The sequence below is a fragment of the Pleurodeles waltl genome, chromosome 10 (genome assembly GCF_031143425.1).
Source record: "Pleurodeles waltl isolate 20211129_DDA chromosome 10, aPleWal1.hap1.20221129, whole genome shotgun sequence".
NCBI classification, from domain to species: domain Eukaryota; kingdom Metazoa; phylum Chordata; class Amphibia; order Caudata; family Salamandridae; genus Pleurodeles; species Pleurodeles waltl.
The window spans coordinates 1,062,084,341-1,062,109,032 of record NC_090449.1 but is presented as its reverse complement, the minus strand read 5'-3'; the positions used below and the strand labels follow the sequence as shown (position 1 = coordinate 1,062,109,032).

General features: G+C 52.8%; 1 protein-coding gene across 4 annotated transcripts in view; it reads right to left on the bottom strand.

Annotated features, from left to right (window-relative positions):
- Positions 1–24,692, bottom strand: part of TBC1D5 (TBC1 domain family member 5) — a 1,391,198-nt gene that overhangs the window by 109,766 nt on the left and 1,256,740 nt on the right. For all 4 annotated transcript variants that reach the window (XM_069212078.1, XM_069212077.1, XM_069212079.1 and 1 more), the window contains one exon: positions 11,217–11,316. In XM_069212078.1, coding sequence (XP_069068179.1) covers positions 11,217–11,316 — 100 coding nt within the window. The remainder of the gene's footprint in view (positions 1–11,216; positions 11,317–24,692) is intronic.

Below are 24,692 nucleotides of genomic sequence, written 5' to 3'. Positions count from 1 at the left end.
ATTCCAGCGAGCTGATGGGTGCCTTTCATACCTCAGAGATGTGTCACCTTGACCTTACGGCAGCGCCGGGGAGTCAATCCTGGGGAAAAAGATGGACAGACCAGTGGGAGGCCTGGATGTAGTATTCATATGGAGAAGATGTAACAATCTGAAACTACGCAGTCCTTTTGGAAAGTCATTTAAATATGTCTTAATAAACCACAATCCATTGTGAGACTACACTGGAAGGTTAAATGAGGCCACAGGCATCGTCTCAGAGAAAGCCTTGCTGCTTGTGCCAAGCCAGTGCCTCATTCGTTTTTAAAAGAATGAGTGCTGGTGCCCAAAGTCTGCTTGTAAGCCCGCAGCAGCGCTATCAAATGTCAGTGCACTGAATGCCCGGGCTGCACAGCCTTAAACCCACCTCAGGCCTCTTTAATCCACCACCAGACACTGAGCCCTCTTTTCCCACTCGTGCATCTCCGTGCTTTCTTCCTTTTCACAGTTTTCCCGTCTTTCTCTTCCTCCTCCTTTCCGTTTTGTGTGTTTTTCTCTCACTTGCTCTCAGTAACTGTCTCAAGAAGAAAAATAAGTGCCGGACCACAAAAATGAGTGCCGGCTGCCCCCAGCGGCAAGCACCAGCTCAACTTAAGCACTATGCTAGGCTACCAAACATGAGCCATATATTCCTCACAGGAACCAGTTTATTGTTGTGGGTGAGACTGATCGAGCCTTGAGGAACCGTGGGCACAGCTCAGACTGGTGCCCACTGCTCAGCATCTACACATGGGCAAGAGAGACACCGACACTTGCAACCGAAAATGTACAGTTGGCACTTCGGAAGCATCTAATAATAATAATAAACAATAATATTAATACACAGCCCAACTACAGCCTTTTGTTGAGGGATTTCACCTTGTAGTACATCCACAAGCAGAGGTGAACATGCAAAACTATGTCCCAAAAAAAGGCAGCGTCACTTAAAACACTAGTTCTACATTTGCGTCTAGCGCCTCAAAGCCCCAACTGCACCGCAGTCATAACCCCGCACCCAAGACATGTTATACTGAGCCACACAGGTTTCATACAGAGCTCCTGGGTGCTGCTCGCATGGTGTTGGGATGTCCCAACATGGAGGGGACTCCCTCAGGGATCAGGTCCGGCACCCCTCAGGAGGTCTCCGAGTCATGCAGCTGACCCTGTCCTTGCATCCACGTGCACTGCTCCTAGTCACGCAGCTGACCCGGTCCTTGCATCTGCGTGCACTGCTCCTAGTCATGCAGCCTGACCCTGTCCTTGCATCTGCGTGCACTGCTCCTAGTCACGCAGCTGACCCTGTCCTTGCATCTGCGTGCACTGCTCCTAGTCATGCAGATGACCCTGTCCTTGCATTTGCGTGCACTGCTCCTAGTCACGCTGCTGACCCGGTCCTTGCATCCGCGTGCACTGCTCCTAGTCACGCAGCCGACCCTGTCCTTGCATCCGCGTGCCCTGCTCCTAGTCACGCTGCTGACCCGGTCCTTGCATCCGCGTGCACTGCTCCTAGTCATGCAGCTGACCCTGTCCTTGCATCCGCGTGCACTGCTCCTAGTCATGCAGATGACCCTGTCCTTGCATCTGCGTGCACTGCTGCTAGTCACGCTGCTGACCCTGTCCTTGCATCCGCGTGCACTGCTCCTAGTAACGCAGCTGACCCGGTCCTTGCATCTGAGTGCACTGCTCCTAGTCACGTAGCTGACCCGGTCCTTGCATCCGAGTGCACTGCTCCTAGTCACGCAGCTGACCCTGTCCTTGCATCCACGTGCACTGCTCCTAGTCACACAGCTGACCCTGTCCTTGCATCCGCGTGCACTGCTCCTAGTCACGCAGATGGCCCGGTCCTTGCATCAGAGTGCACTGCTGCTAGTCACGCTGCTGACCCTGTCCTTGCATCCGCGTGCACTGCTCCTAGTCACGCAGCTGAACCTGTCCTTGCATCTGCGTGCACTGCTGCTAGTCACGCTGCTGACCCTGTCCTTGCATCCGCGTGCACTGCTCCTAGTCACGCAGCTGACCCTGTCCTTGCATCCGCGTGCACTGCTGTTAGTCACGCTGCTGACCCGGTCCTTGCATCCGCGTGCACTGCTGCTAGTCACGCTGCTGACCCGGTCCTTGCATCCACGTGCACTGCTCCTAGTCACGTAGCTGACCCGGTCCTTGCATCCGAGTGCACTGCTCCTAGTCACGCAGCTGACCCGGTCCTTGCATCCGAGTGCACTGCTCCTAGTCACGCAGCTGACCCTGTCCTTGCATCCGCGTGCACTGCTCCTAGTCACGCTGGTGACCCGGTCCTTGCATCCGCGTGCACTGCTCCTAGTCTGCAGCTGACCCTGTCCTTGCATCCGCGTGCACTGCTCCTAGTCATGCAGATGACCCTGTCCTTGCATCTGCGTGCACTGCTGCTAGTCACGCTGCTGACCCTGTCCTTGCATCCGCGTGCACTGCTCCTAGTAACGCAGCTGACCCGGTCCTTGCATCTGAGTGCACTGCTCCTAGTCACGCAGCTGACCCTGTCCTTGCATCCGCGTGCACTGCTCCTAGTCACGCAGCTGACCCTGTCCTTGCATCTGCGTGCGCTGCTCCTAGTCACGCTGCCGTCCTGGTCCTTGCCTCTGCGTGCGCTGCTCCTAGTCACGCTGCTGACCCTGTCTTTGCATCCGCGTGCACTGCTCCTAGTCACGCTGCTGACCCTGTCCTTGCATCCGCGTGCACTGCTCCTAGTCATGCAGCTGACCCTGTCCTTGCATCTGCGTGCACTGCTCCTAGTCACGCAGCTGACCCGGTCCTTGCATCCGCGTGCACTGCTCCTAGTCACGCTGCTGACCCGGTCCTTGCATCCGCGTGCACTGCTCCTAGTCACGCAGCTGACCCTGTCCTTGCATCCGCGTGCATTGCTCCTAGTCACGCTGCTGACGCGGTCCTTGCATCCGAGTGCACTGCTCCTAGTCACGCAGCTGACCCTGTCCTTGCATCCGCGTGCACTGCTGCTAGTCACGCTGCTGACCCTGTCCTTGCATCTGCGTGCACTGCTCCTCGTCACGCTGCTGACCCTGTCCTTGCATCCGCGTGCACTGCTCCTAGTCACGCAGCTGACCCGGTCCTTGCATCCGCGTGCACTACTCCTAGTCACGCTGCTGACCCTGTCCTTGCATCTGCGTGCACTGCTCCTAGTCATGCAGCTGACCCTGTCCTTTCATCCGCGTGCACTGCTCCTAGTCACGCTGCCTGACCCTGTCCTTGCATCCGCGTGCACTGCTCCTAGTCATGCAGCTGACCCTCCCTTGCATCTGCGTGCACTGCTCCTAGTCATGCAGCATGACCCTGTCCTTGCATCCGCGTGCACTGCTGGTAGTCACGCTGCTGACCCTGTCTTTGCATCCGCGTGCACTGCTCCTAGTCACGCTGCTGACCCTCCCTTGCATCCGCGTGCACTGCTCCTAGTCACGCTGCTGACCCTGTCCTTGCATCCGCCTGCACTGCTCCTAGTCACGCTGCTGACCCTGTCTTTGCATCTGCGTGCACTACTCCTAGTCACGCTGCTGACCCTGTCCTTGCCTCTGCGTGCACTGCTCCTAGTCACGCTGCTGACCCTGTCCTTGCATCCGCGTGCACTGCTCCTAGTCATGCAGCTGACCCTCCCTTGCATCTGCGTGCACTGCTACTAGTCACGCTGCTGACCCTCCCTTGCATCTGCGTGCACTGCTTCTAGTCACGCAGCTGACCCTGTCCTTGCATCCGCGTGCACTGCTCCTAGTCACGCAGCTGACCCTGTCCTTGCATCTGCGTGCACTGCTGCTAGTCACGCTGCTGACCCTGTCCTTGCATCCGCGTGCACTGCTCCTAGTCACGCTGCTGACCCGGTCCTTGCATCCGCGTGCACTGCTCCTAGTCACGCAGCTGACCCGGTCCTTGCATCCGCGTGCACTGCTCCTAGTCACGCAGCTGACCCTGTCCTTGCATCCGCGTGCACTGCTCCTAGTCACGCAGCTGACCCTGTCCTTGCATCCGCGTGCACTGCTCCTAGTCATGCAGCTGACCCTGTCCTTGCATCCGCGTGCACTGCTGCTAGTCACGCTGCTGACCCCTGTCCTTGCATCCGCGTGCACTGCTCCTAGTCACGCAGCTGACCCTGTCCTTGCATCCGCGTGCACTGCTCCTAGTCACGCAGCTGACCCTGTCCTTGCATCCGCGTGCACTGCTCCTAGTCACGCAGCTGACCCTGTCCTTGCATCCGCGTGCACTCCTCCTAGTCATGCTGCTGACCCGGTCCTTGCATCTGAGTGCACTGCTCCTAGTCATGCAGCTGACCCTGTCCTTGAATCCGGTTGCACTGCTCTGCCGCTGACCCTGTCCTTGCATCTGCGTGCACTGCTGCTAGTCACGCAGCTGACCCTGTCCTTGCATCCGCGTGCACTGCTCCTAGTCACGCTGCTGACCCTGTCCTTGCATCCGAGTGCACTGCTTCTAGTCACGCTGCTGACCCTGTCCTTGCATCCGCGTGCACTGCTTCTAGTCACGCTGCTGACCCTGTCCTTGTATCCGCGTGCACTGCTCCTAGTCACGCAGCTGACCCTGTCCTTGCATCCGCGTGCACTGCTCCTAGTCACGCAGCTGACCCTGTCCTTGCATCCGCGTGCACTGCTTCTAGTCACGCAGCTGACCCTGTCCTTGCATCTGCGTGCACTGCTCCTAGTCACGCTGGTGACCCGGTCCTTGCATCCGCGTGCACTGCTCCTAGTCACGCTGCTGACCTGGTCCTTACATCTGCGTGCACTGCTCCTAGTCACGCAGCTGACCCTGTCCTTGCATCTGCGTGCACTGCTCCTAGTCATGCTGCTGACCCGGTCCTTGCCTCTGCGTGCACTGCTCCTAATCACGCAGCTGACCCGGTCCTTGCATGTGCGTGCACTGCTCCTAGTCACGCAGCTGACCCGGTCCTTGCATCCGCGTGCACTACTCCTAGTCACGCTGCTGACCCTGTCCTTGCCTCTGTGTGCACTGCTCCTAGTCACGCTGCTGACCCTGTCCTTGCATCCGCGTGCACTGCTCCTAGTCATGCAGCTGACCCTCCCTTGCATCTGCGTGCACTGCTCCTAGTCACGCTGCTGACCCTCCCTTGCATCTGCGTGCACTGCTCCTAGTCACGCAGCTGACCCTGTCCTTGCATCTGCGTGCACTGCTCCTAGTCATGCAGCATGACCCTGTCCTTGCATCCGCGTGCACTGCTGCTAGTCACGCTGCTGACCCTGTCTTTGCATCCGCGTGCACTGCTCCTAGTCACGCTGCTGACCCTCCCTTGCATCCGCGTGCACTGCTCCTAGTCATGCAGCTGACCCTGTCCTTGCATCTGCGTGCACTGCTCCTAGTCATGCAGCATGACCCTGTCCTTGCATCCGCGTGCACTGCTGCTAGTCACGCTGCTGACCCTGTCTTTGCATCCGCGTGCACTGCTCCTAGTCACGCTGCTGACCCTCCCTTGCATCCGCGTGCACTGCTCCTAGTCACGCTGCTGACCCTGTCCTTGCATCCGCCTGCACTGCTCCTAGTCACGCTGCTGACCCTGTCTTTGCATCTGCGTGCACTACTCCTAGTCACGCTGCTGACCCTGTCCTTGCCTCTGCGTGCACTGCTCCTAGTCACGCTGCTGACCCTGTCCTTGCATCCGCGTGCACTGCTCTTAGTCACGCAGCTGACCCGGTCCTTGCATCCGCGTGCACTGCTACTAGTCACGCTGCTGACCCTCCCTTGCATCTGCGTGCACTGCTTCTAGTCACGCAGCTGACCCTGTCCTTGCATCCGCGTGCACTGCTCCTAGTCACGCAGCTGACCCTGTCCTTGCATCTGCGTGCACTGCTGCTAGTCACGCTGCTGACCCTGTCCTTGCATCCGCGTGCACTGCTCCTAGTCACGCTGCTGACCCTGTCCTTGCATACGCGTGCACTGCTCCTAGTCACGCTGCTTACCCGGTCCTTGCATCCGCGTGCACTGCTCCTAGTCATGCAGCTGACCCTGTCCTTGCATCCGCGTGCACTGCTCCTAGTCATGCAGCTGACCCTGTCCTTGCATCCGCGTGCACTGCTCCTAGTCATGCAGCTGACCCTGTCCTTGCATCCGCGTGCACTGCTGCTAGTCACGCTGCTGACCCTGTCCTTGCATCCGCGTGCACTGCTCCTAGTCATGCTGCTGACCCGGTCCTTGCATCTGAGTGCACTGCTCCTAGTCATGCAGCTGACCCTGTCCTTGAATCCGGTTGCACTGCTCTGCCGCTGACCCTGTCCTTGCATCTGCGTGCACTGCTGCTAGTCACGCAGCTGACCCTGTCCTTGCATCCGCGTGCACTGCTCCTAGTCACGCTGCTGACCCTGTCCTTGCATCCGCGTGCACTGCTTCTAGTCACGCTGCTGACCCTGTCCTTGTATCCGCGTGCACTGCTCCTAGTCACGCAGCTGACCCTGTCCTTGCATCCGCGTGCACTGCTCCTAGTCACGCAGCTGACCCTGTCCTTGCATCCGCATGCACTGCTTCTAGTCACGCAGCTGACCCTGTCCTTGCATCTGCGTGCACTGCTCCTAGTCACGCTGGTGAGCCGGTCCTTGCATCCGCGTGCACTGCTCCTAGTCACGCTGCTGACCTGGTCCTTACATCTGCGTGCACTGCTCCTAGTCACGCAGCTGACCCTGTCCTTGCATCTGCGTGCACTGCTCCTAGTCATGCTGCTGACCCGGTCCTTGCCTCTGCGTGCACTGCTCCTAATCACGCAGCTGACCCGGTCCTTGCATGTGCGTGCACTGCTCCTAGTCACGCAGCTGACCCGGTCCTTGCATCCGCGTGCACTACTCCTAGTCACGCTGCTGACCCTGTCCTTGCCTCTGCGTGCACTGCTCCTAGTCACGCTGCTGACCCTGTCCTTGCATCCGCGTGCACTGCTCCTAGTCATGCAGCTGACCCTCCCTTGCATCTGCGTGCACTGCTCCTAGTCACGCTGCTGACCCTCCCTTGCATCTGCGTGCACTGCTCCTAGTCACGCAGCTGACCCTGTCCTTGCATCTGCGTGCACTGCTGCTAGTCACGCTGGTGACCCTGTCCTTGCATCCACGTGCACTGCTCCTAGTCACGCAGCTGACCCTGTCCTTGCATCTGCGTGCACTGCTGCTAGTCACGCTGGTGACCCTGTCCTTGCATCCGCGTGCACTGCTCCTAGTCACGCTGCTGACCCTGTCCTTGCATCCGCGTGCACTGCTCCTAGTCACGCAGCTGACCCGGTCCTTGCATCCGCGTGCACTGCTCCTAGTCACGCAGCTGACCCTGTCCTTGCATCTGCGTGCACTGCTGCTAGTCACGCTGCTGACCCTGTCCTTGCATCCGCGTGCACTGCTCCTAGTCACGCTGCTGACCCGGTCCTTGCATCTGAGTGCACTGCTCCTAGTCATGCAGCTGACCCTGTCCTTGAATCCGGTTGCACTGCTCTGCCGCTGACCCTGTCCTTGCATCTGCGTGCACTGCTGCTAGTCACGCAGCTGACCCTGTCCTTGCATCCGCGTGCACTGCTCCTAGTCACGCTGCTGACCTGGTCCTTACATCTGCGTGCACTGCTCCTGTCCTTGCATCCGCGTGCACTGCTTCTAGTCACGCTGCTGACCCTGTCCTTGTATCCGCGTGCACTGCTCCTAGTCACGCAGCTGACCCTGTCCTTGCATCCGCGTGCACTGCTCCTAGTCACGCAGCTGACCCTGTCCTTGCATCCGCGTGCACTGCTTCTAGTCACGCAGCTGACCCTGTCCTTGCATCTGCGTGCACTGCTCCTAGTCACGCTGGTGACCCGGTCCTTGCATCCGCGTGCACTGCTCCTAGTCACGCTGCTGACCTGGTCCTTACATCTGCGTGCACTGCTCCTAGTCACGCAGCTGACCCTGTCCTTGCATCTGCGTGCACTGCTCCTAGTCATGCTGCTGACCCGGTCCTTGCCTCTGCGTGCACTGCTCCTGATCACGCAGCTGACCCGGTCCTTGCATGTGCGTGCACTGCTCCTAGTCACGCAGCTGACCCGGTCCTTGCATCCGCGTGCACTGCTCCTAGTCACGCTGCCTGACCCGGTCCTTGCATCTGCGTGCACTGCTCCTAGTCACGCTGCTGACCCTGTCCTTGCATCCGCGTGTACTGCTCCTAGTCACGCTGCTGACCCTCTCCTTGCATCCGCGTGCACTGCTCCTAGTCACGCTGCCTGAACCGGTCCTTGCATCTGCGTGCACTGCTCCTAGTCATGCAGCTGACCCTGTCCTTGCATCTGCGTGCACTGCTCCTAGTCACGCTGCTGACCCGGTCCTTGCATCTGCGTGCACTGCTCCTAGTTACGCAGCTGACCCTGTCCTTGCATCCGCGTGCACTGCTCCTAGTCACGCTGGTGACCCTGTCCTTGCATCCGCGTGCACTGCTCCTAGTCACGCTGCTGACTCTGTCCTTGCATCCGCGTGCACTGCTCCTAGAGCTTGAGGCTTTGCATCTGGTTGTGTCTTCGCTGACCTGTTCACCACAATTACCCCCTAATGACCTTCTAGTTGTGGCCATTCAAGGACGTTGTGGGGGGTAGGGGCTGGTCGTGTGACTTGCTCCTTTCATTCCCTTCCTCTCATGTCTGAGCCCATAATATCTTTATTTCATGTATCAGCTCTCACTAGCATGAACGTCTGCACGGCTCATGGATAAGGATGCTCACTCTGGTTCTGAGCCTGTGTCTAGCATTAAAAGGACAGGGAGAGTGACTCCCACTGCTGGCTCTTGTCAGTCGCTTCACTGCAGATATCACTCACGCCAGTGTTTGCAGAAAAACCCAGGAGTGGAGCCTCAGCGGTGCAGCCCAAGCAGTCACCTAGCAGTACAGGATGCAGTCACTGTGGAGACAGCCATGGGCACTGCCCATCTCTCAGCTGTGCCAAGAGCAAAGAGCCACCCCCCTCAGCCCCCAACCATATCCTCCAATAAAGGCTGCAAGGAGTAGAATATCCACAGCCAGAATCTAGCTCCCTGGAGAAGACTTGTCCAAAAAGTCAATGGCCTGGACAAGGGGCCCCCTGACACCAGAGCCCAGAAATGTAGCACGGAGGTGCGGCTCATCGCTCTTCATAGCGCTATACAGGGCGGAGTACATTTTATTTACTGTGCATCTGTAAGAGACATGTCGTCCAATGTGTGCTCGTGTCGAGCACTGAACATGTGGCTGATATGTTAACACACGATGGCAGCTGTTCGCAAGGTGCTGCTAGACCAGGACTCACAACCCACGCCCCTTGGCCTCACGGCAAGCACACAGGAATACTTTCAATGCATGAGTGCAGGAAGCACATCGAGCCCTAGACAAAATGTGGATTTCATTGATACACAAAGTGTGAGCTTCAAGAAAGGTCTCAATCTGGTCTTTCCCTGCTGGCTGGTAGAACATGCTTGGAATCATAGGTTAAGGAAGATGAGGGTTCAGAGAGAGGGATACGTCAAAGTTTAGATAGAGCCTGGGATCCAGGCATATTTTCTTGACCTTCTTGAGAAAAAAGAATAACAGACCCAGGTAAGACACGGTCTGATTCCTACCCCTGTAAACACCTGGCTCTCATGGTACTGGTCATGAGGAATGGTGTTGCACCAGTTGTTGCAAACAACTGGGGTCATGGATGCACCTCATGTTGAAGTGTATGGGGACTGTTCATGAACGAGTTGTTAAAACATTGAAAGATGCAGGACTCTGGTTTGGTCAGGAAGGCCAATGTGTTGCAAAACGGATTGATATTGTTTTTAACGCTGAGACGAACAACTGTGCACAGGTGAAGATTAACTTCTTTTCTCTTTGAAATGTTTGTCATGAAAGTACATAGGACACAGAATTCGCTATTGTAAAGATTGAAAGATATAGCTCAATGCGTATTTTCAGCAGGACACTTCTGCCCACTTCTTAGGAGGATGGCATTTTGGGGATTCTGGAGTGGATGTTGTTAAAGAACTGAGGGCTGATATGACCGGTGGACGGAAATAAACATCATAGTCCCATCACGGAAACCATCCAATCCCAAATGCCACAGAATGGGAGGGTTGAGGGTGGAAGGCTCCTAGATCAGCAGACCAGTCACAGCAGGAAGTTCTAACTCCATAGTGGCAGCCTTTCTCTTAACCCGATGAAATACATATCTGAAAAAAGTCACAGGATGAGTTTCTTTTAGAAACATTTTTACAGAGAGTTATTGTTTAAATATTCCTCTAATCGTGCGCTTATATTTTTATTGAGGGGAGGAATGCTTAAATGACAAATTCCTTGGGTGTCCTGCTCAGTCAGTGGCTTATTTGCCCTATAGAATTTCTGGTCAACTAAAACTCTAAAGAATGTTGTTCAAACTTTACGTTGTTGACAGACTTGACGACAGGCACTCCAATGTCGTCCCAAAATCCTCACACTCCGATCTATGATGAGAGCAGCGTCTCTGCACACGTGCTGTGCCTACACGGATGAGGCAGAGTGGTGGGCTCAGGAGTGTAGTGCCCAAGAGCCTAGTGACCTCAGGACCACCCAGAAAACCATGCCAAAGATAATGGTAATGTGTCTTCTTACTGCCCCCCCCCCCCCCCCCCTTCTCTCTCTCCCCACTTACCTGCTGGGCAGACACACAAAGCCCTGTTCCCGGGCACTAGGCTGCTCCGGTCTAGCTGATCACTCATGCACTAATCGTGGGGATTAAACAGAACTCTTCCTCTGGTTTGTGGGCTCAGGGTCATGTCTGAAACCCTCTGGTGATTTTGTTCATCTAACACCCGCATTATTCATGGTCATTAATGTACTGCACAGACTTCTGCGGTCTTTTTGAGGGGGGTTCCTTCAGAATTAAGACACCAGCAAAGGCTTAAGGTGCTCACATTGCAATAAAAGCATCTACTTTCAGCTTCCAGGATTCAAAGCCGAGACTCAATAAAAGTCAACATAAACAAAGAGATTTTGAGAAAACATTAAGGTTGTTTGGAGGGAGGTGAGGAATCGCACACTGCTGCAATTTCATCTGAGTAAAGCAGGAGAAACATCTATAAACGTCTGGGACATACAAGACCACTGCACAGTGCACACAAGGGCCAGCAGAGCTTTCATGACAGTGATCACATGAGATGCCCCCACTGTTATTGGACGTGTGCGCACATCCTCACGACCCAGGCCAAAGATGTCTTACCCAGATGTGTGTTCATTGCCCGGGCACAGTACTTGCACATGGCCTCTACATCATTCAGCTGCCCTTGAAGATAAGAGATCTGGGCTTCCAACTCCTCCTCCTGAAACAGGGCACAACACAACAAATAAGCACCGGGGCAACAGCATAGTGAGTTAACACACACGTGTACAAATATTTCACCTTCATAAACCTCCAGAAATAGCCTAGCACCATGGGGAACTCATATGCGCATATCTGGGTAACAGAATGCCTTTTACGCTCACAATGAGGCATGGAAGGCAGAGCCAACTCTTTATCTGGCAAAAGGAAATGAATGAAACACATTCTAATAGAAACATTTTGGTTGACAAGAAACTTTAGTATTACTTTAAGTTGAAATATTTTGTTTCTAAATGTTTATTATGAAACCTTGATAAACTTTTCCTTCTAATAATCTTCTGAGACTAAATAATCTCCCATTCTAAATGTAGTCTCAGAATATTTGAGAAATGAGGCTTGTTACAGATGGTAGGAATAGTACACTTTAGAATAGCACAACATATAATTAAATATTTTGTATAGTTATTAAAACTCATTTCACAAAAAATGCTCGAAATAACTTTAAAACTATTTTCAACCAATTGTTTGTAATCAGTTTATTTTTCTACCTGTGGTTTGCTACCGACATCCCAATATTGTACAAGTCACGATTTGACAACAATAAGAATATGCTTTACCTCCCTAAGAACCAACAACGTCCATAATGATATCAACAAAGAATCCCTGAAAGGTACCGTTCCAAATAAATCCCTGGGGGCGCGAAGAAAGAAAAGTTGCTTACCTTTAATGACACATTTTTGGGGGCTACATAATTTCCCCATATGTTTCTCACCTTCTCACCGTATGAATACTCCTTTCAGGTTTCAGACTGTCCTGAAAACCTTTTTCTCAAGCATCGACTCTCCAGCACTGCTATGTGGCACTAAGCAGCCCCAGCAGCAGCTATGCTTTGGGATGCGACATGACAGGAAGTCACGGGGTCCCCATCGCCACACTGATGTTGGGTGCTGGTAGTTCTTTCCTCATCGAGGGGACAGAGAGGAACTGAGAAAGCCATGAAAGTGAGAAGTACAGCACACAACAGGGATCCCTGGGGTCTTACTGACCATGACACTAGCTGTTGGGACAGGAATGCCCCCTTGCGTGTTATACAATTGGGACGCCCCGCCCAGAGTGCCAAACTGCATGTATCTGGGATTTTGGTTTTTGATTTTGGCCCTAGCCCCGCAATACTACAGTGGGTGCACAGAGGACTAGGTCTGTCTCTTGGCATGCGTGGGGTGCTGGATCGGTCCTGCAACCTACAGGGGTGCACCAAGCATGCCCCTAATTAAATAGAAAGTGGACCTTTTGCCAGTTTAATCCACAGAGCTTACATAGAGGCTGTGTAACATGTTGACCCAAGGGTAGGTCGCTCCCCCTGCCGCTGCAGCTCCACCAGCCCAGGTTCCTGAGACCTCCTAGCAAGCCCAGCTACCTCACAGTAAGTACCCCCCCCACCGCCCAGCCCCTCGCCCTGCCCCGCGCTACTCACCTCCTCTCCTGCTTCTTTTCTTCTTCTCTGTTCTTCCTCTGTGCTCTTCTTCTGTAGTCTTCATCTGTACTCCCCCCCCCCCTCCCTCTTATGGCGGCCGCGCCGCTGGCACGCCCGCCCGTCCGCGCCTTGCCCGCGCCTGGCCCGCGCCCAGCGCCACGACCCCTGGTCCTCAGCACTCCCAAACCCCGCTGCACCGCTACGACCCCATCACCCTCCACGCCCTCAACCCAGGGCGCTCCAGCACCTGCTTCCAAGCTAACCCGAAACGTACCCATGGACCTTTCGCATGTCACACCTGCAAACTTACCTTCCACCACGAAACTACCACGACCACCAGCCCACGCGCCATCAACCACCTCAAATGCATCCTGGTCAACGCTCGATCCATCCACAAGCACGCCGTTGAACTCTGGGACCTCCTGGACTACACAGCACCAGACGTCGCCTTCATCACGGAGACCTGGATGAACGCCTCTTCGGCCCCCGACATCGCCGTAGCCATCCCCGAAGGCTACAAGATTTCCAGGAAAGACCGCACCAACCAAGTAGGAGGAGGAATCGTCATCGTCTTCAAAGACTCCATCAGCGTCACCACCTCCACCGAAGACAACCCCCTCGCCGCCGAGCACCTGCACTTCCAGATCCGCACTGACCCCAGGACCACCCTCAGAGGAGCCCTCATCTACCGCCCCCCCGGACCTCGCGCCCTCTTCAGCGACTCCATCACCGACTTCATCTCCCCGCACGCCCTCGCCAGACTACATCCTCCTCGGCGACCTCAACTTCCATCTAGAACAGAACAACGACCCCAACACCACCGCCCTGCTCGACAACCTCGGCCTCAAGCAACTGGTGAACACCCCCACCCACATCGCCGGACACACGCTTGACCCCATCTTCTCCGCCAACAAACACGTCTCCTTCAGCCACGCCTCCGCTCTACACTGGACCGACCACAGTTGTGTCCACTTCACCTTCCGACGCGAGACCCGCCACCTCTGCACTCAACCCATCCCTCGTCGACAGTGGAACAAAATCCCCGAAGAACAGCTTTTCTCCACGCTCATCGACAACCAACCTACCTTCACCGCCGACCCCAACGACGCTGCCCTCAGCCTCACGAACTGGATCACCAACTGCGCAGACAACCTCGCTCCCCTCAGACGCTTTCCAAGACAGGCCAACACCAAAAAACCTCTCTGGTTCTCTGACACCCTTAAGGAATCAAAGAAAACCTGTTGCGCCCTCGAGAAAGCCTGGCGTAAGGACCACACCGCTGACAACATGACCGCCCTCAAGAACGCTACCCGCGAACACCACCACCTGATCCGAGCAGCCAAAAGGAATTTCTTCACAGACAGACTGGACAAAAACAGCCACAACAGCAGAGAACTCTTCAGCATCGTAAGAGAGTTCTCCAACCCCAACGCCATCACGCCCTCACAAGACCTGTGCAACTCCCTCGCCGCCTTCTTCCATCGTAAGATTACCGACCTACACAACAGCTTCGGACACCAGACCCAGCCGACCAACACTGAACCCACACCCCCAGCCATCACCCTCAACGCCTGGACCCACATCAACACAGAAGAAACCAAAACCACCATGAACTCAATCCACTCCGGTGCCCCCTCGGACCCCTGCCCACACTTCATCTTCAATAAAGCCGACAACATCATCGCCCCGCACCTCCAGACCATCATCAACTCCTCGTTTTCGTCTGCTACCTTCCCCGAAAGCTGGAAAAACGCTGAAGTCAACGCCCTACTGAAGAAACCTACGGCTGACCCAAGCGACCTGAAGAACTTCCGCCCCATCTCGCTCCTCCCCTTCCCTGCCAAAGTCATAGAGAAGACTGTCAACAAGCAGCTTACCAACTTCCTTGAAGACAACAACCTTCTCGACCCCTCACAATCCGGATTCCGAGCCAACCACAGCACTGAAACCGCCCTCATCTCAGTCACAGACGACATCAGAACCCTGATGGACAACGGTGAAACAGTCGCCCTCATCCTCCTCGACCTCTCGGCTGCCTTCGACACCGTCTGTCACCGCACCCTAATAACCCGCCTCCGCTCCACCGGGATCCAAGGACAGGCCCTGGACTGGATCACCTCCTTCCTCTCCAACCGCTCCCAAAGAGTCTACCTCCCACCTTTTCGCTCAGACCCCACCGAGATCATCTGCGGCGTCCCACAAGGCTCCTCGCTCAGCCCGACACTCTTTAATGTCTACATGAGCCCCCTCGCCGACATTGTACGCAAACACAGCATCATCATCACCTCCTACGCCGACGACACTCAACTGATTCTTTCCCTCACCAAGGACCCCACCAGCGCCAAGACCAACCTGCAAGATGGAATGAAAGACGTCGCAGATTGGATGAAACTTAGCCGTCTGAAACTGAAGTCAGACAAAACGGAAGTCCTCATCCTCGGAAACACCCCGAACGCCTGGGACAACTCCTGGTGGCCCACGGCCCTTGGCACCGCACCGACCCCCTCAGACCACGCTCGCAACCTCGGCTTCATCTTGGACCCTCTCCTCACCATGACCAAACAAGTCAACGCCGTGTCCTCCTCCTGCTTCCTCACCCTCCGCATGCTCCGTAAGCTCTTCCGCTGGATCCCCGCCGACACCAGAAAGACCGTGACCCACGCCCTCGTCACTAGCCGCCTGGACTACGGCAACACCCTTTATGCTGGGACCACCGCAAAACTCCAGAAACGTCTGCAACGAATTCAAAACGCCTCCACCCACCTCATCCTCGACATACCCCCCAACAGCCACATCTCCGCCCACCTGAGACACCTGCACTGGCTTCCCGTCAGCAAAAGGATCACCTTCCGACTTCTCACCCACGCACACAAAGCCCTCCACAACAAGGGACCAGAATACCTCAACCACCGCCTCAGCTTCTACGCCCCCACCCGTCTTCTCCGCTCCACCAGCCTCGCTCTCGCCGCCGTCCCCCGCATCCGCCACTCCACAGCGGGTGGGAGGTCCTTCTCCTACCTGGCGGCCAAGACTTGGAACACCCTCCCCACCATCCTCAGGACCACCCAGGACCACTCCATATTCCGGAGACTCCTCAAGACCTGGCTCTTCGAGCAGCAGTAACCCCTTCCCCCTAGCGCCTTGAGACCCGCACGGGTGAGTAGCGCGCTTTATAAATGTTAATGATTTGATTTGATTTGATTTTGTGAATCCACAGCAGTGATCAGACCTTTTTATCTGTGTTACTGGAGCAGAGAGACAACTGGCTCACTCATGTACAGTTCTGCTTCCATGACTTAACCCGCACCCTAGAGCTAACATCCCAAGTATATTCTGTGCATGCTTGTGACTATGGCCTGTATGGTACATGCATAATCTGTATGAGTGAATCAGAATATTGAAGGCCAGTGGGATCCATTCCATGGCTCTGTGCACAAGATGGAGGGGAGGTTGTTTCCTCAGACGGTGGAAGTGCCAACTGCCAGTGGTTGGACTATTTGAAAGCAGCCCTGCTGTGTCAAGCGATCGAGTGTAGTGATGTAAATCTCTGTGCCAGTGGTCCAAGCGTGGTGTGACTGGAGACAAAAAGTCGCAGCCAGCCACCAACTTGGTGACACCAACCCATTGCCTAATGTGATGCTAAGAACACAGCAGACCTGTGACAACAATTTTCCGGACCTGCACATCTGGAGGAGCTGCAACTGCAGCCGGGAAGAGTGGAGATCCAGCTTTTCTTAAGAAACCTTCACCCAACTGAGCAGCCACAGGTACGACCATGAGAAAGGGATGGCTGCCTCATACTCAGATCCCGACTAATCAGCAGCCTTGGTCTGATGTTTGATGAGGAACTGCACAAAGACTGAGAAACTGGGCTATGAAGAGAGTTGGGAGTAAAACCTTCCCTGAACTAATTTGTGCTACATTGTGCCCAAAGGGGGCTCGACCGGAGTCAAGGAAGAGGGGGTGTGGGGGGTTAGCAGGGTCACAGTGGGGAGGTGCCAATGGACTCTAGTGTCTTGAGTGTGTGGTATTTAGTTGTAGTGTTTAATAACCATACGTTACTTTTTGAAAGTCAGGTACTGAGTTGGACAATCCTTTGTAGTGCGGATGTGTGTGTCTATTGAGTGCTGATCTAAAGCACCCCATGCTACCCCCTGAGAAGCCTGTGACTGCTGAGCATCGCTTCCAGTGATGATCAAGTGCTGAAGGGGTTGTACTTCGCAGTCTGTAGGACAGACCCTGGAACATCAGAGGGAAACAACCTCAAACCCAAAGTTGAGGCCTAGTGGCGCCGACTGCCCAGTGGCCTCCCTAGCAGGATCCAACACTAGTTTATCAGCTAAGAGGGAGGAAAGTGAGGAAACTGTGGGAAGATTATGTATCCATCAGATATAACATTCCCAAAGGGTAGTAACGTTTTCTTCAGAAGGATGCATCTTCTAGCAGATGCCTCACCTTAGTAAGTCCCTAAAGCAGCACCGCCTTTAGTGGTAGGACTGGGTAGTGCGGTGAACAAAGGAAATCATGGAACACATCTTGGCCAAAGTATGCATAACTGCATCCCTTAGATGTGAGTCAGTGGTGCTGCGCGTAAGCATGCTAGGGCAACCACGTGACTGACCACCGGTGTCAGCAACCAAGTCGCCTCTGGAAATAGCAAAGGAAGAAGCCATAGCCACTACTTTTTAGGGATCAGCAAGTATCGAGAGTAGCAACCCTATCCTTTTTCCTGCTCTGACACCAGATGTACTGGTCCCATCTGCAGCAGGGCTTTAACTTCATGCCAGCAGATACCCAGTTGTTCTTTAGATTGAAGGGACTGTCAGGGAGGGGATTCTGGGGGTTTGCTTTTGGAAGGGTAGGGTATACCCCATATCTACTATTTGTAAGACCCACAAGACTCAACTAATGGCCTGTAGAAAAGAGATTATGAATCCTCCCAGAGGCATCCCATATTTCTTCTTGGTCAAACTACTGGGATACTGGAGAGGAGGACTGAAGCTGTTATGCTTGGCCTTTTCCTCAACCCCTGTATTGGTGCATAAGGGGATTGGGCTGCTTTCGCTGGACGGTGATGAATACTAAAGGTTGTAGGGATAGGCACTAGAAAAAGGTCTTAGCTTACAAAAAGTACCTCTCATGGATGCTTGGAGGCCTAATGATCTAGCTGCAACTGAGCTTTCCTTTATTCTTTTGTCAGCTTTTTGCCCAAAATATTTCTTCCAATCAAAAGGAAGGTTTATTTAAGTGTTTTGTTCCCAGAAAAGCCTGATGAACTGAGCAAAACTTGCTCCTTGAAAAAATAGAGGCGCTCATGAACCGAGCCATGGAATGAGTGGTGTTCAACCCAGCTTTTATTATTTGGAGGGCTGCATTCCGTCTGTTGTGAGCTACCTCAGCAATATGAAGTTTGAGGTGGTTCAGAAAGCGGGAAACAATCATAGCCGTCATATCTCAAAGGGGTTTGTGTAGCGGCAAAGACATGCTATATTCAGGGATCTTAGTCCTAGACTTCCTGAGGAAAAGTTTTGCTTGCCTACTCTCTCTAATTTCTTAGACTATATAGGGGATGTGTATGAATGCCCCTTAAATTAGACTAGTGGATGACGAGGCCTGAATCACCAAGGTAGAGCTGAAGAGAAAGAAAGGCTGGGTCATCCAGAGCAGGTCTATATCTCCACGCCGTTGTCCTGTTCACTTCTGGTGTAGTGGTAGGGTGTTACCGGGGCCCCTTCTCGGTATCTACCAGTGCTTCATTAAAGTGGAGCTGGAGTTGATGGGTTGGATCAGAGGTTTGAAGTACATGAGTCCAAATTCTTAGCACAAAGTCTCACTGAGGAAAGGGGAAGTTCCAGGGTCCTCAGTGGAGTTGGGCCTGGGGTGTGATCTATATCTATTCCAATGAAAGTTTCAAGATCATGGGCTTCCTGAAGAAGTGTTTCTCTGGAACCTTAATCTATTTGAGTGCGGCTCTGCTCTCGCTCGGAGTCTGAGCCAGACGGTTCATGAATATGGTCCCAATAGACAGTCTGTGTGTCCTCTCTTGTCTGTTCTTCATCTATGAGTCTTTGCATTTCCCTTCTCAACCTGACTCTTGATTGAGGGCACAGGTGACGGTAGTACAATTTTGGGTGTTGATGGCATAAAGGTCACTATCGGTATTTGAATAGCAGCCGGAAGTGGCAGCTGCATCAGAATAGCACCTACTGGAGGACACGGAGTCGGCGGAATAGACATCAAAAGGGAGCTGAATGGAGCCCCCAAGTGGATCCAAGAGGTTTAGTGGCGCCCCGGGGGGACCGCTGCATTTGGACTTCTCGCTTGGACAAACAATGCCAGATGCACTCCAGACTCCAGGAATTCAGGGCGAGCTGGCATCGGTGATGAGGAAGGTGGAGTCGCTGGAGGTATCGGCATCTATGGAGTTGGAGAGGCCAGAGAAGGAGATAGCGCCACTAAGTGTGGTTCTAGCAAAGACCTGGGCTAGAGGGCAGCCTAAGGAGGAGCCCTGCCCCTGGATCTCCTGTGAGAAGAATACTTCTTGTTCTGGTGGCATCGTTTTTCCCTTGAAGATTCTGATGCGCAAAAGAAGATCTTGATCTTGTTCTTGCCCTAGAAAAAGATCTAGGACTGCAGCAACTTTTATGGTCCTTCCTTTGCCCTGGCCATGAAAAGCTTTGCCTCTCGTTCCTTCATTGCCTTTGGGTTCACCCTTGTGCAAAGATCACATCTCGATGAATCATGTCTTGAGCAGAGGCACCAGAGACAGTTGTTGTTTAGATCTGTAATTGATATTTGTCCATCACCTTTTTAACGGGGCTTGGAATCTGATTTCTAAGAGGGAGACATTACCACCTGCACTGCACCAAATTTCTTTCTTCATGTGATTTAAGTGAGAAGCTCTGGATACACCGTAAAAGGTGTAGAAAAAACGTACTGGCATCGATGTGGCAGTTTTATGGGTCCAGTGATCTCACCACAACTCTGCTTCCGGCATCGGAATGGAGCCAGCGCCACCTGGTGGTGCCAGAGCGCTACAGCAAAAGTTTCTGGATCTAGTCAGCGACTGGGATATACAAAGATGAGGAATTTACAGATAGACCTATCAGTCAGAAAATAATAACCTTTGAAATGACCACCACATTGCATGAGAAAATATTGGAGACTCTGGTGGGGGACGGTCAGGCCATGCAAACCAAATGCCTGCAGCTCCACTCCGACAAGACGGAAGTACTGGTCTTCTGCAACAAGGCCTCCCCATGGGAATCCATCTGGTAGCCACTGGCGCTAAGACCAACAACCACACTCACAGACCACACAAGTAATCTACTGATCACCCTAAACAACAAGCTCAACATGACGACTCAAGTCAACGCAGTGTGCACCTCCTGATTCCACATCCTACGCACGCTGCAAAAAATCATCAAATGGTTGCTTCAGAACACCAGAGGAACTAGCACGCAAGCACTCATCACCAGCAGGCTGGACTACGGCAACTCTCTACACCGGAATCTACAAACTCCTCCTATACAGACTCCTTCCATCCAGAACAGCGCTGCAAGACTCGTACTCATCCTCGCATGCTGATCTGACCTCAGGGAGCTTCACTGGCTATTCATTCACAAGCACAGCCAATCCAATCTTCTTACATACATAGACACCCTGCACAGCACCTGAATACCTGAACAGCCCCATACAGTTTCACCAACCCACCAGACACTTAAGCTCTGCCTCACTCTCACTCGGGCACACTCACTGTACCCGAAAAAGCAAAACTGGAGTTCGCTCAATCTCCAACATCACACCCAAGACATGGAACGACTGCCATGAACACACTAGATCCTCCTCACTTCTTGAGATGTGCAAGAAGCTGAAGAACTGGCTTTTCGTATCAGCACCTTGGGGACCACAAACCTACACAAGCGCCTGGATACCCTCTTAGGTGATTAGTGCGTTACACAAATCAATAACACATAACAGGCTGCAGGACACCAGCAAGGGCACCACTAAGACCACCATCCAGCACGCTGCAGAAGGGCGCAGGGAGGGCGCAGGGAGGGCGCAGGGAGGGCGCGTATACATGAGATTTGATGGGGGAGATTCAGGAGAAATGGAAAGCGCACAACGGCGCTACGAGCCGAGGAAGGTGCATGCTCTCCAAAGCACTGCAAAATAACAAAGGAAGGTGAAAAAAAGAAAACTAGTTCTCTGACGTCAATAATGGAATAATGCACTGTATACAGTCAAAGCAAGGATGAAGAAGAAATGCTCCAGGGGCAAGAGAAACTCAAGAACGGGGAGAGATGCCATCTGATAAACAGCACAGACTGAAACAGACAAGAAGGCGATGCACTTACAGTGAGGGGCAGACAAACACCCAATCTGTGCTGTATACAAAGCAGTCAATGACAGACAGCTAAAGGTGTCTGGGACGAACCAAGCAAAATATTGTACTAACCTTTATCCTATGGACTCACCCAATTCTTTGAACTACTAGAGTGAGCTCATTTTTGTCCCCACTATCTAGTTTTGTTCACGCATAAAAGCAACAAATGTAAATAACCAGAAACCCCCACACAGGCCTCCCAGCCCTTCCAGTGCATTATAAATGCCCTGGAAGAGTCACTGGTACTTCTAGGCGCTATTTTTAATTGTCACAGCGTGTTACTACAGAGGGGGAAGGCTGCCAAACACAGTCCAGTGAGCAAGCCCTGATGGCGCCGGCTGGCGAGGCACTCCAATCTGTCTTCCTTTCCTTGGAAGTGACTATCGCTGAGTGGCGACGGCCTAACCTACAACTTGGGGAGGGGGGTCTGTTGTACCTCCTGCGCCAACTCTGGGGTGTCAGGGCCACAAGTATTCAATGCACGAACTTTCCCAGAGAGTGGGAGGAACTTTCCACAAACATCTGCCTCTTCCTGGGCCTTGACAAGTCTGGCTGTGATGACACGTACTGTGCAAGCTGAAATCAGAACATACATTCTAATAAAAGCAAGGGACTAATGAGCATACACGGATATTAAGTCATAGGAAGTGATGTCAAAGCTTTCGCGCACTCAGGGTTCCAACGGGCCCAGTCTATTTTGCAGTCTTTGACTGTCTAATAGAATAAGACCTCACCTGTGGAGCCTTCTGATTGGCTACTTATTCCTATCTGTTACTTATTTTATTGTGGGTACTTAGTAAGCACAGACCTGGATCCGAGTGGCGGTGTGGCACCAAGGAGACAAGCAAGGGAGAAGTAGTCGTTTGCAAAAGCAGAAGAAACAACAGGACTGGGGGAAGAAAATATGTGAATGATGCAGTGGGGAGAGAGGCTGGGATAAGATGAAATGGGGAGTATGTTTTAGAAAAAGTATATACTAAGAAAACACGTTGATAGGGCTACTGACAAAATACACAAATGTACACTCAATTAAGCAACTACGACAACATTCTGATAATTTTAAATCAGTGCTGGAATTAGAACAAAAGTATTCCGAGAACCCGTAATTCTAGTGTCAGGGTGTGAAAGAGGAAAGGGGGGGGGGGGTCACGAGGGGCAGAGCTTGAAAAGCGGAGTCTGAGAGGCAATTTATACATTTGGGGCCAGATGCAGGAAAATTGCAAATTGCGACTTGCAATTTGCGAGTCCTTCCGACTCGCAAATTGTAAGTCGCAATTTGCAATGCAGAACGGTGTCTCAGACACCGACTGCAAGTCGCTATGGGGTCGCAATGACCCACCTCATTAATATTCATAAGGTGGGTCGCAAATTGCGGCCCATAGCGAGTCTGGGCACTCGCAAACATGGAGGCCTGCTGTAGTCAGCAGACCTCCATGTCCGTGACTGCTTGTAAATAAAGCAGTTTTTTTTTTTTTTTTTAAGTGTAGCCCGTTTTCCTTAAAGGAAAACGAGCTGCACTTAAAAGAAAAACCGAAACCTTTAGTTTCGGTATTTTTTCAGGGCAGGGAGTGGTCCCCTGGACCACAACCTGCCCTGAAAAAATTGTTTTGGGTCCATTCTCAAACTGGAAGGGGTCCCATAGGGACCCCTTCCAATTTGCGAGTGGGTTACCATCCACTTGAAGTGGATGGTAACTGCGACACCATTTGCGACCGCATATGCGGTCGCAAATGGTATTGCATCCCACTGCGACTCGCAAATAGGAAGGGAACACCCTTCCTATTTGCGATTCTGAAATGCATATTGCGAGTCGGTCCCGACTCGCAATATGCATTTCTGCATGACAGAGGCATTTGCGCCTCGCAAACTGCGATTTTCGCAGTTTGCGACGCGCAAATCCTTTGCTACATCTGGCCCATATTTATAAAAAATGCGTAGATACGTTTTGCGTACTTACAGTGCAAGCACGTCTCTTTCAAAGGGGAGTTGAACAAAGTAAAAAAAAAAAACCTGCCTTCAGTAGTTTCTCTGATCTGCTCGTGAAGCGTTAACAAGCTGCGCGCTTTGCTTTCTTCCACTGCGATTGGCATCTCGGTGTGATGGCTTCCAGCCAGGATGATGCTTGAAGAAAGGAAGGGCTGATGGTCTTCTAAATCAGGCCTCTCTTTGTGTTCGGCTGGATGTTAAAATAAAGCCCTCTCACTGCCTGCAAGTTAATGCAGACAGTGCGGGACTGATGAATTATGTCCCAGCGTTGGAAAGTGACACCAGAACAAATTCACTGTGTTTTACTGGGCAGAAATAGCTGCCGGAACCGGGGTCCGGGGGGATCCCCCCACTTTCCAGCACTGCTTAGAACTGATCAGCTGATTTATAAAATTACAAGAGTTCAAGAAACAAACAAGAAAGAAGAGCATGAAAAGGAAGGCGGCTGGATGAGACGAATGCGAAGGATATGACTGACAAAAGGAGATATTTGAGATTAGAACATTTCGAAGCAATGTCCACGAGAGGAGGAAAGTTGTTGCCTGATGTAGGTAGCACATCGATTTTTAAACTGGGGTCCGCAACGCCATTCAGGGGGTCCCTGAAACTCTAATAATAACGTGCTAGTAAATATATAAATAAAAAGCAAAATGCAACATTGAAAAAAAAAAAGAAAACGCTTTGTAAATGTAAAGATATTTGAAACTGCAGGCAAAGAAAGTAAGTTTGCGGCCTTCGTATGATTTGTAGGAGCACAGCAAGCGCAGCAGGTCAAGTATGGACAAGAGGTGGCTTAATCTGAAGCACCGGCACGTGACAACATTAGAGAGCATGTACTAGGAGCAACAAGAAATGAAACCAAATTTTGAAAGGCTCCACCTTTCTTAAAATTCCCATGTTCGTATATATATTTTTTAATTAAATTAAAAAATGTCATAAGTTGTGTATTTGTTTGATGTATACTTGTTACTGTATTTTTGTGTACTGTCTTGGTGTTCAAGTTTCTTAGGCCGGGGTCCCGGGCTTCCAGTAGAGATTCAGTGGGGGTCCGCTATGGTCAGCCAATCTGCGTTGCTGGCGGCCAAATCACCCACCTCCATGCAGCAGGGGTTGGTCGTGAAGCATGGGCCCCACCTACCAAGCTGACATGAGCGGCCGACACTTCACCAGCCAACCCCGACCATGCACGGCCAGTTGCCATGAGCAGCAGGACTTGAATGCAGACCGTGTGACCAACCCGTCACAGGCAGACATCATCTGCAGACTCCAGCCAACCACTGCACACGGCCCACAGGCTTCCGGCAAGGGTCTTTACCCATCATGCCAGGGGCACCCAACTCCAGCTGTCCATCTGAAGGCGGCCAACACTCACAACAAACAGCCTAGTCCCAGGCCCTTTGACCCACTGCCATGGGTGGCCAACTTCAATGCATTTTTGTTTTTTTTGCTTTACAGTCTGCAGCTTCTCATTTGGTACCACGAATCCAGGGCAAGCTTCATGCCTGGGTACTGCAAACCCAGATTAAGCTTC